Source organism: Lethenteron reissneri, chromosome 33, assembly GCF_015708825.2.
Source record: "Lethenteron reissneri isolate LAM-NWPU_2019-01 chromosome 33, ASM1570882v1, whole genome shotgun sequence".
In the NCBI taxonomy this organism is placed as follows: domain Eukaryota; kingdom Metazoa; phylum Chordata; class Hyperoartia; order Petromyzontiformes; family Petromyzontidae; genus Lethenteron; species Lethenteron reissneri.
Genome location: NC_083811.1, coordinates 4,818,428 through 4,832,502, shown reverse-complemented (window position 1 = coordinate 4,832,502; position 14,075 = coordinate 4,818,428). Strand labels below are relative to the sequence as shown.

The following is a 14,075-nucleotide window of genomic DNA, read 5'->3' as shown; positions in this document are numbered from 1 at the left end:
CGCGCACTCGGATGTCGGTTGGGAGCGGGCGGGGGCGGGGCAGGCGGCGGTGTAGGGGGGGGGGCCGCCGTTGCTAGGGGCGACGCGCGGCGGCGGCGAGAAATGGCGGCGATGGAGGCGGACGAGTGCGAGGCGGACGAGCGGGTGAAGATCATCTGCCTGGGCGACAGCGCCGTGGGGAAGTCCAAGTAAAGGCGCCCCTCGCGGCTCAGTCTCTCGCCGTTCGGAATTGTGTTGTGTTTTTTTTTAAAATGAGAGATTTGGGGCATTGGAGAGAGGGATGCTTAGGAGCGGTGGCGCTGTGATTAGCGCGGTGCGCTGCGTTGCACGAATCCGGGTTCTCGTATTCCCCGAGCGCTGATAACGGCAGTGGCGAGTGGATTTTGAATGTTTTCTGCGACTAATCGTGATCGGTTCGGTGTTGAATGGGTGCTTATCATGTGCGGTGTGCTGGACATACCGATTCCTCGTGTACCCGGCGTTGGCCTAAACTATCCCTTCGATGTGGGCCCCTGCATTTGTCTGGGATCTGTGGAATATTTTCTGGCTGTGTAACAACGTATTGCTACGATTCAACTCTTAATTGCTGGATGAGGTCGTGGGAGTTGCCTGAACGTATCAACCACGCTGGGTTGGCGAAAGTGGGTGGTGATGTTAACTGTGTCAGGGCAACGAGCTATGGTCCGCTGGGTTCTGAGTGCAGTGCTACTCATCACTGCACCACATGAACAATATGAAGCCTATATTTTGATTTAAAGATTACGTGACTGCAGGGATTCATATTCTTGGTTCTTTCGGTAAAGTCACGTAGAAGGGAAATTATAAAATAATAACTATAAAACAATAAAAATTCTCACGACCTTTCGACTGCAACACAAGCAACCATCATCAGGTGTGAAATCCACAGCAAGAAATTTAGATTTTTTCATTCTAATTTTTTATTGCTGTGGATTTCACACCTGATGATGATTGCTTGTGTTGCAGTCGAAACGTCGTGAGAATTTTTTTATGTTTTATATTTTTATTATTTCCCTTCTACGTGACTTTACCGAAAGAACCAAGAATAGAATATGAAGCCTATTCAATGAAATCCTACGGGGGTGAGGGGGGGGTGCGAGATTCAGCTTTTGATTATTTGTGAATAAATGTGGCTGAATTTCAAGCAGAAAAAGGATGGGGGCTGTGAGTTAGGAGGTAAAGGACAGAAAAGGGAAATAATAAGGCTACTTCGTCAAGAGACAAAGGCGGAGTCGTTTTGTGATAAAAGTATTGAGCGTTTACTGGAACGTGGAAAGGTCTCGGCAGTGCCGATGGCCAGAGAAAATGCATTCCAGACAAAAGGGGCAGCACAAGAGAAGAAGCGGCCTTGTGTTGAATGGAGGTTGACGAATGGTTCAGCAGAGGACCTTGGTTGCTGGAGCAGGGGGCATGTAGAGGAGAATGAAGTAGATTAGTCGGGAGACATAGGCTTTGCTGAATACACAGAGGATCTAATAGTGCGAGGGGGATCTTGTAAGCTTGGGTTGAACTGGATGCCAGTTGACTGGTTGGCGCAGTGGTAAGATTTATCTCATCGAAGTATGAAGGTTGCGAGTAAAACAATCCAGGGGCCATTTCAGAAAGTTAGATTTTTCTAATAATGCAAGGGCGGGTTACTGAGGTTTTTTATTAAACTGGCCACAGGTTTGATGGTGGTTTACTGAGCCCTTAAGTTGACAAAGAGTGATAAAATGAGTATTAGTTTGTGAGGCATCAACAGTGTGGTTGTCATGGAGAGATCCACCCCTGTCATAGGAATGTAACATTTTCACCACCGGTGTAAAATGCCCTGCAGGTCGACTGGGAATTAAAAGTGTTAATCGCTGCAATGTGGGGGCACACGTGGACGCGTATAGTATTTTCATGTAAATATCAAATAAATATTTCCACAATAGCCGTTTTCTTAACTCTGTGATAGAGTTTATATGGAGACGTGATAAAAATAACACTGCTCAGATGCCCAAATTACATGAAGCCAAAACAGGTGAACGCAAAGGATTGCTGCAGGTAAGGATGTGGTGGTGGAGAGGGGACAAAAAGGATTGAGAATGACTGAAGAAAAAATAAGTGGGGAAGCTGCACAAGACACAATCATGTTACGCGATTCAAACATTTGACATTTGTATAGGGTCATTGTACTTACATGTTTATGAGTACAACGGGTGTCACTGTGATTGATTTATTGATTTCCTTTATTTAACCAAGTGAGCTCATTGAGATTCATGGCATTATGTTTGTGCTAAAAAGCTTATTTAAACGACGTTAATAATGAAGCATTGTAATATATTTTCTTGCATTAAAACGTGTGTTATATCTGTGTTGTTTTTCAGGTTGGTGGAGAGATTTTTAATAGACGGCTAGTATCCTTTGAATTACTTTAGCAGTGTTTATGCGGTCAACTCTATATTTGGAATACTGAACTCTATGGGCTGATTGACCTGTTGATAAATGGACTTTTATGATTTGTGTAAAAAAAATACCCGTGTTTCTATTTGCAATAATTTTAAAGTATTTAAACTATTTTGGTACTTTAGTCAAGGTATTGATCTTACCCTGTCTGCTTAATGATATCATATGGAGTCTTGTAAAGGGTGTCCTCGAAATACCGGCCTTATGAAGAGCTATAAAGTGCCCCGGTATTGCTTTACTCAACAAAACGCTATTTCCGTGAATACCACTTATGCACATTTCCGGTCTGTAATATTATTTCTGGTGCTTTTTTTACATGATACAAATATACAATTCTAAATATAAGGAAGGTAGGTGATAGAAAACAACACTGAAACCACCAAAAATCACAGGCCAATTCTGGAATGCACATTCGAATGCTACAATCTTACTACCTTAAAACTGGGACTGTCAGCATTGCTTTTATTCAAATTTTGTAGATTTTAGGTGACCCAAAAAACGTATATGCAGGACACGATATATCTACCCAAGTTATTTCTAGGACGCACTGTTTCAACTCCAGTATTTACAAAAGTATTACTCATCAACTTGTGTTGAAAAATGAATTCGACATCATTATGCATGTTTTTAATGAACAATCATTTTAATCGCCTTAACAGTTTGATTTCAGTCAACCTCAGCAGCTGTCCACCTATGCGTTAACATTATACAAATACAAGGCTACAGTCGATGATAAAACCGTGTTAGTAGGTGAGTCAGTAGTCAGACAACCCACTTGGTCTGCAGCCATACCGTGAATTTTACATTTTAATATGTGCGCCCATGTACAGATGTATTATTGCAGCACATAGCCACCCGTCCGTTTTGAAATCACGTTTCGGTGCATGTGTATTGTGTTGTGATTGTTTTACATTTGGAACATCGTCTTTACAGACATCTGGGACACTGCTGGGCAGGAACGGTTTAGCAGCATGCATCCGTCCTACTATCACAAGGCGCATGCTTGTGTAATGGTAAAGTTGTTCCGTGTTTATTTTTACACATTCACATTGGATTTATACAGTTGAGCCTTATATTGTCCAAATTAAACCTTCACGTATCCCACTTACATGCTTCAGCGCTTCACCATCTGTGATCACGATGCTTTTGGACAATTAAGCCAGTCATCTGTAGCCATGCTTATGGTTGGTGTATAATTTAATGCGGGAGTGGTTCTGTGTGATGTTTATGTATTCATGTTTGGTCTTTGTTCAATAGAAGTGTCCAGCTTGAGTGGGTGAGCCTTTGCATAGGCTTTGTGATTGTAAACATCACACCACTGTTTTGTCGACTGCTGGTGTGTGAATGCAGGTGTTTGATGTGCAGAGAAAAATCACGTACAAAAACTTGGCCTCTTGGTACAAAGAGCTGCGTGAGTTCAGGCCTGAGATCCCTTGCGTAATAGTGGCCAACAAAATTGACGGTGAGCAATATGGGTTTCTGCGCACTGCACTGCTTCACGTTAAATGTTTTGAGCTTTCTATCTTCTGCAGCGTGGTGATATGTCGTCTTTATAATTTCGTCCCGTGCAGCCGATTATAAAGTCACGCAGAAGAATTTCAACTTTGCCAAAAAGCAGGGATTGCCATTTTACTTTGTTTCTGCAGCGGATGGAACCAATGTAGTGAAGGTAAGGCATGTGTATTTCAAACATTTGATCTTGAATTAGAATGCTTCTAGACCAACTTAATGTAACTTTCATGTCAAGAAAAGCATGCACATTTATGACTTTTTGCAGTGCTGTTTAGTGTGCCACTCACTGCACGAGTTGTGTTTTTGTGTGTTCAGTTGTTCCGTGATGCCATTAAGCTGGCCGTCTCGTATAAACAGAACAGCAAGGACTTCATGGATGAGGTCATGAGGGAGCTTGAGGTGAGGCTGGAGGACCACTCGTAACGTTTCAATGGTTAACCTGAATAATGCAACTAAACAAATATCCACTTATATCACCGCTTCTGTGAAATCACTGTAAGCGCGAAGTTACACTGCATACGAACAAATGCGTATCCCATCCCTTGTGTTTTACTAAAGGTCCTGTTTTCATATGTGTAAAGGTTAAGTGAGTATTTTTTCCCCGTTTTTAAAATGTCTGTTCACAATCGTGAAAAAATATCACAGGTCCCTGGGGTTAATGTTTTGTATAAGAGGTGGAATAGACTTGAAATGAGGTTTGAAAGCATGATGTACCAATTTTGTCAGTAGGGGGCACGTGTTACATGTGTGTGCCATATGCCTTTGCTGGTAAAAATCTAGAATGTAATCATTTTTCAAATACAGTAGCAGCTTAGCCGACTCATACAAGTGTTATATCAGACAGTGTTTTTGATACGAAATTTAAATGTGGCATAAGAGAATAGGGTTAGCTTTATTATATTCAGAGTATTAAAAGGGGTTGGGTTTTAAATACATTACCCTAGCCATAATTAACACAGATGTTATGTTCTACAGATTTTTGCCAACACTACACTGTATCCAGATGCTCTTCTTGAAACCGTTATTTCCTGAAAACCAGCATCAATGAACCATAACACCTACCTCACAAGTGCCCTGTGTGACCCACAGTCAATTAAAACGACAGCCGCATCCGAATGAAAGTAGACTCAGATCTCAATTGCTGTGCTATGTCATTAACTGGATAACAACTTGAGGAAAGTGATGAAGGCACTTTGATTTTCTGCATTTGGTCAAAGTGAGGACAACTGGCACATCAGAAATTTGATTTTTAAAAAAAAAATATTTAAGAACAAATCACAGCATTTAACAATTAGGAGTTGAATTTAACTTAATTGTTAAATGTTGTGGATTGCTCTTCAACATACAGGTGTGCTGAAGTAAAAACAAATGGTGTGTTTGTTTCACGTGACACCTTTATTTATTTGGCTATGTTCGGTGGCGGATGATGTACGACACACGTGGCATTGCATTTACCTGACCAGAAAATCAGCTTCTGAATCGATACGATCTCCTTTATTGTATTGTCATTTCTTCTGCAGAATTTTGAGCTGGATTCCAAGGGTGTGTCATCAGAAGAAGATGATAATTCGAAGTCTAAGTAGTATAATTTTTTGAAGGGCATAGCTCTGACATTGGTGCAAACGAGCCTTCCTACAAACTTGGGACAAGATCGCTAGACAAGCTGAATGATTTACATCTAAAACATATTTTTAGAATTTTATCTCCTGCTGCTCAAACCAAATGCACCGTGTTGGTTATTCATGTAGTGACTTTCCGTAATGTTTTCATTTCCTGGCAGTTTGTGAAAAAATGCCACGAGTCCTGGGGATTCTTGAAGTGGTTTAAAACCATGTTGTCTCAGTGCAAATATCATGTGTACATTAGTCAAGCACAGGAATTATGTTTTAAAATGTTAAAGTATGTACAGAAACAATTGTGATGTGCCGTGATAGAAAAATATGCATTGTTTGTATTTAATGCAGTTTTAAGTAACGGTGATGAAAAAAAACTGTTGCTTTCTCTATATAACATTCAAATGGTAATTTATGGCAGTATGTAAGTTATTTAACTTTTTAAAAGCAATCCACCAACCGCCAAACATCTAATGCACATTGGTTTGATAATGCACTCCTTGAATACCACTGCTGTAAACAACATTTTTGTTAGAAACCTGTGGATGTTTAAAGGCTATCAAGGTTAGATTGTGTTAAAGCCCGTGTACGATGGCAATGTTGAGATCTAGTCATACAGCCATGTTTGTAAATATAATTATATTTTGTGATTGTAATTTATAGGGAGCCATACCCACTAAATATAATAAATGTTTAATCTGAAATAAGTATGATTTTTTTCACGAGTCAATTGTGTAATTAAACATTTGTATTCCTATTCTTTATTCTGTATAACAAGCAGTATTTAATTCCTGGCCATGGCTAACACCAGCGGTGAGTGATCGCTGAACTCGTCCTAGGCACCCCCTTCACCAACCTGCACTGACCAGTGTGGTGAAGTATGTTCAAGGAACCCTCATGACTGAAAGGCATGGAGATGCCTTCAGTTGGTCGTGGTTTATAAAGGGGTATTCATAATTGTTAATTTATCCAAAACGAATTACAATGGCATTGTATAGGAACTTGAGCATTCAGCAGTGGATTGATCATGGCCGATGATGAATCGTTTGTTGCCATTCGTCTTAAGTTGGATGTTCAGTCACTACCAATTCAACAGCAGATAATTTGCCCGTCATCCACCCAACACAGCAGAGCTCACCAGTGTCAACACCCCAGCGGTTTGAACCCATTTGACCCTCGGAAATATTATTCATAACAGCCATCTACTGATACATCACTATTTCGAAAAATGTTTGTGCTGTATGGAAAAGCATGAGATTGATTAATTAAAAAATGCCTACGTTAGTTAAAATTCTCTTGTAAGAATATACAGAAATCTATTGTACGTGCTTACCATATAATTTTTGGGTGTGTAATAAGCTAGCCTGAGCATTCTTAGCGTTTTCCATTTTTAGCAACTTAACTGTCATTCATTGTTACACCTGAAAACCTATGTATAAGCACTTCGCTTCAATCCAAATGAAGAGTGGAATTATGTCAATGCAATCGCATGCAGTAAAAATGTAAGAAAATAACACGCAATATAACCAGCATTACCTTGCGTGCGCCTATAGTGATAGGAAAGTTAACCCCTGACTCGACAAGCTCACTGCTGAAGGACCTAATTTCCCACGCTTGGATGGAAACAGTATCTTTTTTTAAATGGAAATTTTATGTTCTATTTATTTATCAATCCATTTAATCACTTAATTAAATATTAATTATTCCACACTGGTAAATAGCGAGTGCAGTTGTTCCATCAGCGATATTGTAACTTAAGCAATACAGCGTGCACAGCCATCAGGGCACGTCTATAATACGAGAGAAGTGTCAATATTTTGTCAACCACTCATTTCATAATTGTAATAGCAATGCTCCCTTGTCCAGGAAAGCGTCGATTCACTCTTAGGGCTCTATTTCTGGAGGGTCCAGAAGAAACCGGAGTACCTCGAGGAAACCCATCACGCATGCGAGGGGTGTGACACTCAAGCCATACACAGATTAAAGAATACCTTTCCGTGCTGCCATCTCGCGACCTCTTCGCCCAATCCGATACCACCAGATACTGTATTTCCAGGCAGTTTCCTATCAAACTATCAACCCATCAGGTCAGTTTTGCTTCTGAGATTGGTGTTATCGGGGTGAATTCTCGACCAACAGCGGAGCATATGAAACGCATGGACTCATTATCTCATCCGCTTTAAGGTAAGTCTTTAATTTCCCTAAGACATTATCATCCCACCACCACAAACATGAGTCTTTGCGACTGTGTGCAGTGTTGGGTTTGTGCGCGACGTGGCCAAAATCAGGGGGGAGGGAAAATGCATGCACATCGTTACTACAATTATGATGAAGCTGTGTCAGCGTTGTTGGGTCCTTTCATAAAGCCTCGACATCTGTCATAATTGCACACTGCCAGACATTGTGGTTTCAAACCTTCACGGTCATCACACCACTCCACACTGCATTGGATAAAGGCACTTACTGTGATTCGAGTGGTGGAAATCCAACTCATTGGTTGAAGCCAGAGGTCGCAAACGGGTTTTGATTCCGTACCCGTACCCGGCCGCACCAGGGTCGCAAATGGGTACGCGTACCCGGCCGGGTACGGGTACCCGTTCGCTACCCGTACCCTACCCGAAATGAGTGACAAACGGTTACTCACCAGTGACTCACGGCCTATCCGTACCCGTACCCGGCCGCACCAGGGTCGCAAACGGCTACCCGTACCCGGCTGGGTACGGGTAACCGGGTATCGGGTACCCGGTTGCGACCTCTGGTTGAAGCTCGTTCACCGTTCGTTTTCTTTCCCGCCGTTGTCTAAGACCTTGTCTTAAAGTCCCGGACTCTCCCAATCTTAGTTCAGTAAATCCCCCCAAAATTAAGAGACTGCGTTGACAGTGACGCTTAAGCATAAATGGATGTTTAAACTCGCCACGGTTGCTATTAGCCAATATACAATAGGCTAACGTTTCGAGTAACTGTCCTTGATAACAAAATAACAGCATGTAGGTTGAACAACAGTTGCCAAACGTGATCATATTTAGTCGTTCTTGTTGTTGTGCCGCGTTTAAATGACTCGATGCAGATGTTGCTTAATGTACAACGCACGCCCAATGCTCACAGTGAGTGGGGGGTGCAGTTGCCCCCCCCCCCCCCAGCTTTTAGACAGGATGACAAACCACATGAGGTGCCCCCCCCCCAATATACTATTGAATGCCCCCCCCCTGCCAACTCGATTTGCTACTCAACATTGCCCCCACCATAGCCACAGGTCCTTCTAACTTCGACATTCTTCGAATGTGTTTCAAATAAGTAATATTTGAAAAACTTTTTTAAAAACACGCTTTAATGAAATGTACCGTACTCGTAATGGAAGAACCCCACGACTCTATGAAGTGGCCCCGAAGCTTGCCATAACGTAAGAGACCGTGGTGATTTACAGCCAACATTAGTTGAGCGTGGACAATTAGACCCAAGCCGAAACATAACATATACCAAATAATGTTTTAAAATATTTTGTTTTTATTGTCATCAGTATGACATAAGTATACCACGTTTGCAGTCGATACCACATTGGGAAGTGGGTTAAAATTGAGTTACAAGATTTGAGGATACAACAACAACAGACAGTGAGTTAAAAGAAATCGTGTAATTTTTTAAAAAAATGCGTGTAATAAAAACGTGTCGCCCCGTCCTCCTCCGTGCTACGTTTTCACAAACCATTTGTTCAAAGTGCTCTATTGGTCAGCAAAACAAACAAACAATAAGTATAACCCGTAAAAACTAAGTTTTTCACTCTAAATCCTTTATATGCGTGGCGGCTAGAGTCCTCTCGTCCTCTGGCTTGAGATGGCTGCCACCTATGGGTCAGATGATTGTCTGCCAGTATTAAGCAATTGGTAATTAAATATTTAATTTGTTTTCCCTAAACAGTGTAAAATTTTGGAGAAAAAAAATTCACGAACATTAATTGTCTCGCACAACGAGTCTGTGTGCAAAATGTCAGCTCGATTGGATCACGGGAAGTGGGTTAAAAAACGACAGAAAGATTTGCACGGTCGTAAGCAAGCAAGCACGCAAGCACGCAAGCAAGCAAGCAAGCGAACTTAATATAAAGGATTTAAAAATGGTCTTCTGGGCCGTTGCAGAACTGAGCGTCGTGGCTTTTGACCTCGATTTGCGAGTCCAGTCAAACGTCTTCAGGATCGGCGGGCATCTCCGCCGTGTAGCGATACGCGTAGCCGTACGGCCGAAGTCGATGCACCAGGTACTCGAGAACGTGCATGTAGCTCGGCCTCACGTAGTGGAAGGACACGGAGTAGTCCGAGCAGCACTGGGGACCTCTCACGGCCCGGTGGTAGCTGTACCTCCAGTACCAAGAGCTGTTGGAGATGAAGTCACGCACCAGGAGCTTTTCGGGCACAAACGGGTGGAAGGTCTCGCGGCCGACAGAGTCCCTCGAGTCGCCGAAAGCCACGCCGACCTTCTCCAAGCAGACCCCGACGGCCACATCCTCGGCCAGGCTGACCTGCTCGCACCGACCCGACCCGAAGCCGTCGGCAGCCAGAACGAGAGCGGCCCTGCTGAGCACGTACCCGGCGCCACCGCTCATGAAGCTCCTGTTGTGCCGATCCTTGAAGCGACAGCCAAAGTAGACGGGTCTTCGGGCCGAGTGAGCGCTCAGCAAGAGGCGGAGGTTGTCCACCAGCACGTACGTGTCGTCGTCCGCCTTCAAGAACCAGTCGGCGTCGTCGACGTGATGCTCGCGAAGGTAGAGGATTGCCCTGGTCGTCTTCCAGTAGAGGTGCTGACGCCCTTCCTCGGTGCCGAGACCCACGGCGGGGAACTCCGCGTCGTCGACGGAGCTCAGGAAGAGCACGCGGTCGCAGGCGCGTGTCCAAGTGTCGCGCTGATGTCGCGCTCTGTTCTCGACATTTTGGGGGCATGTCACGACCCAGCAGAGGACGCGGACGCGCGCGCGGAGCTCCCGCAGAGCGTCGTGTCGCGCCGGCTCACGGGGAGTCACGGCCACGTCGAGGTTCGTGGGAGCCAGCAGGAAGATGTAGGTCAGGCAGAAGCCGACGTTCACGCCGAGGAGAAGCGCCAGCGAGGGGGGGCGGCGAGGTCCGATCATGGCACGCGGCTGAGAGGTTCTGGCGCGGGTCGTCAACGCAGAGCGTCACCATCGCTGCAGTTCGCGTTGGCGTCGTCGAGTGCTCGCGGTTTTCCCCCGTGATGATCGCACTCACGGATACGCCTCCGCGCTTGCGTGTGTGTTTGTGTGTGTTGGGAGTATTTTTTTTAAAATCTAGATTGAGTATTTGTTTTCTAGTTCTATTTTAATCGCGGAATGCTCAGCACAAAGCCGCCAAGCGGCCAGCAATCAACGGCGCTATCGAAGAGTGCAGTTGATCTTCTTGGTTCTTTCGGTAAAGTCACGTAGAAGGGAAATAATAAAATGTGTTTTATTTTTATTATTTTATTATTTCCCTTCTACGCGACTTTACCGAAAGAACCAAGAAGATGAATCCCTGCAGTCACGACAGCTTTAAATCGAAAGTGTAATTGATGCGAGTTAATAACATTTCTTGAATTGAGAAAAGTCTCTAAATAACTTTTGGTGGGAGGTGTGGGGGGGGAGAGGCGACGAACAGCAGGAGACTTCAAAGTGTGAGCAGTGCGAAGAGCGAGTAGCCGTGTGTGTCTGTCACGCGGCTTTTTGACGAACGAGAATTAAAAAAAAACCTCTGCTGCGTAGACTCGTCTCTGGGCTTCATGGTCACAAACCCCACCACCAACCCAGAACAATCGCTGCAAACCCCTGCAGGGGTTGATGGCTTTAAGTGGCCTCGAGGAATGCAGCGGTACCTGCTGGCCTGACACGCATCAACCAGTTAGAATTCATCACGAGTACAGTGTGTCCTCAAAATAACGTGGGCGGATGTATGTCGGGAGAGAGGGTTGCTGGGATCCCTACACTCACGTCTCTATTTTTCAATGATAGAATGTCACGATTCCGAACGTCAAACTGAACAGCGCGCAAAGCAATAAAGACATTTGCTTTTATCCGCAACGCAAGCCACAATAAGCGTCTCGTGCCAGGCAAGGCTCCCAGTTTTAGTTCGGTTATTCTACGGAAACACTACCGCAGCATTGGATTATTATTTTCATTTTTGGCTCGTGATATTTGGTGTACGTGTGCTGAACTTATTTTGCACCGTGCGGATTTCGTTGTGGGGTTTTTTGTTGTTGTTGTATGTAACCTTCATTCGATATTGATGTGACACTATGCATTTACAATACATTGATATAACGTTCAAATAAATCCGTGCATTTTTATTTTTTGCCACAGTTACTGGGCTCAGCCCAATGGCGAAAACGTCAAGCAGCCAAATAACATTACAAGCTGGAAATTGGCACCCTGAATTAGCACGGTGTTTCGAGGACACACCATTATACGTACAGAACGCGTGAAGGTAACGATCCATAGGGCAGTCATTAACCCAGTCCGCACGCAACGTTGGGTCAACGTTGCACTTTTCCTGGGCGAGGAGTGGAATTGCCGGAGACCTCTATTATTCGTTCGTTTCTCAGTCCGCTTGTCCTGGTGAGGGTCGCGGTTGCAGCGTGTTGAGTAGTGGCGGTCCAGACCTCCTTTTGCCCTGGTGACAGACTCTAGCTCGCCATTACTATACACTATTACACAGTACATTACTATACACTACACTGCTATACACAGACTCGAGCTCTTCCTGGGGAATTTCTAGGCGTTCCCAGGCCAGCCGAGCGACGTCGTTCCGCCCGGCGTGTCCCGTGCCGGCCCCGGGGTCTTCGCTCAGACCTCGATTGTGTGTTTTTAAATCCTTTATATTAAGTTCACTTGCTTGCACGCTTACGACCGTGCAAATCTTTCGGTCGTGTTTTAACCCACTTCCCGTGATCCAATCGAGCTGACATTTTGCACACAGACTCGTTGTGCGTGACAATTTATTTTCGTGAAATTTTTTTTCCAAAATTTTACACTTTTTAGGATTTTTTGTTATATTTAATTACCAATTGCTTAATGGTGGCAGGCAATCATCTGACCCATAGGTGGCAGCCATCTCAAGCCAGAGGACGAGATGACTCTAGCCGCCACGCATATAAAGGATTTATAGTGAAAAACTTTGTTTTTACGGGTAAATTTTTTTTTAGTTAATAGCTACGTCGCCAACACTATTTGCTTTTGCAGAAATTTCAAGAAACACGGAACTGAAATTTCCATGAAAATTCCACGAAAAGTAGCCCGTGCTTGGCCAAAGGCGCGTGCATGCTGTAGTGTAAAGGCAACATCAGCCAAATGGTGAAGGTTTTGACATTTAATTTCACCTGCAATATTTCACCACTCTCAGACACATCTTTCACGAGAAACCCACGGGGCGATTCAACTGAGAATGACATCGTAGGGCGGAAAAAAAACCTAAATGTTCGTTCCACTTCAGTACGGGTCAACACCCACTGACGACGAGACAGATCTCCATGTAGCCCTCAACATGCTGTTGTGGCAAGTGTCCTTAGAGAGTGGATCTATTCGGGTAAGAACGGTACACGAGGGCAGTGGTGTTGGTTAGACCACGCCTGACCGACTTTGATGTTTACTTGATGCTGATGTTTTTACAAATCTACACCAGGGTATTGATTTAAGGCTGAGTCGTATGCGCGTATGTTGAACTTCTTTCGCACCGTACATAGCCAAACGTGCTAAACGGGGGTGCGGGGGATGGAGATCAAACTGATACACAAAAGGCAGCTTTAAAGAAATGAGTCATTCTAATGGAGGCACAGGACCGCGTTTGTTTTCACTCGCTAATGATGTTAGCCATGGTCAGGAATCGAACTCGTGATTCACTGGGTTTGTAGCGCAGCGCGCTAACCACTACGAGACCCCTCCACACACCGTGACAAAGACAAAGATCCCCGTATATAGCCTGTTGGAGGAAATGCTGTTGGTGATCACCACCTATTAATGTCCATTTCACACTGGGACGGACACACAAACACGCACATGAGATCCATCTGATGTACTGTTAGGATGCGCAAAATGCTCACTGGGGATCAACTATTAAGCCCGCATGAACTCAGAAATCACGCAGCTGGGGTGAACGTCTCATCAGCTGCATGCCTCGTGTGACTCTTGCTATGCTCTCACGGGGAAAAAATCATGCTATGCATGCAAAACGAAGCGTTGGAAGGTTATTACAATGTCATTGCTTCTTTTACGAAGTATACATACATATTATATAACACGTAGGTTTTGCGAATAATATTACGATTCATAATTATGGCTTGCTCTTCAACATAACGCTGTGTTGAAGTGGTAATACATTGGTACGTTTGTTCACGTGGCAACTGTATAATAATTGACACTTCTAAAACGCCTTTTACCTGGAGATCACATGGCGCTGTACAAAACACACGCAGTCGGGTGGAGAGTGGTGTACGACACACATTTTTTTCTAGATTTGAAGCTTTCGTGACTGC

At 44.1% G+C, this 14,075-nt stretch overlaps 2 protein-coding genes across 2 annotated transcripts; one reads left to right on the top strand and one right to left on the bottom strand.

Moving 5' to 3' along the window:
- The first annotated feature begins 60 nt into the window (after positions 1-60).
- LOC133350238 (rab-like protein 2A) lies at positions 61-6,281 on the top strand. The gene is made up of 8 exons (XM_061564365.1): positions 61-188; positions 2,370-2,399; positions 3,119-3,198; positions 3,382-3,461; positions 3,799-3,910; positions 4,020-4,117; positions 4,276-4,359; positions 5,481-6,281. Exons 1-8 carry the CDS (start codon positions 103-105, stop codon positions 5,541-5,543), a joined length of 633 nt encoding a protein of 210 aa, XP_061420349.1. The 5' UTR covers positions 61-102; the 3' UTR covers positions 5,544-6,281.
- Positions 6,282-8,822: 2,541 nt separating this feature from the next.
- LOC133350400 (glycoprotein-N-acetylgalactosamine 3-beta-galactosyltransferase 1-like) lies at positions 8,823-11,011 on the bottom strand. The gene has a single exon (XM_061564734.1). The coding sequence runs from the start codon at positions 10,687-10,689 to the stop codon at positions 9,745-9,747; it is 945 nt and encodes a 314-aa protein (XP_061420718.1). The 5' UTR covers positions 10,690-11,011; the 3' UTR covers positions 8,823-9,744.
- Between the last annotated feature and the right edge of the window lie 3,064 nt (positions 11,012-14,075).

What these genes read in the sequence shown, in the direction of transcription:
- LOC133350400 (XM_061564734.1), bottom strand. Translation starts at nt 10,689, where the DNA reads ATGATCGGACCTCGCCGCCCCCCCTCGCTGGCGCTTCTCCTCGGCGTG.
- LOC133350238 (XM_061564365.1), top strand. Translation starts at nt 103, where the DNA reads ATGGCGGCGATGGAGGCGGACGAGTGCGAGGCGGACGAGCGGGTGAAG. An exon ending in AGATTTTTAATAGACGGCTA is followed by an intron (nt 2,400 to 3,118) that starts GTATCCTTTGAA and finishes GTTTGATTTCAG; the next exon opens with TCAACCTCAGCAGCTGTCCA. An exon ending in TGATAAAACCGTGTTAGTAG is followed by an intron (nt 3,199 to 3,381) that starts GTGAGTCAGTAG and finishes TCGTCTTTACAG; the next exon opens with ACATCTGGGACACTGCTGGG.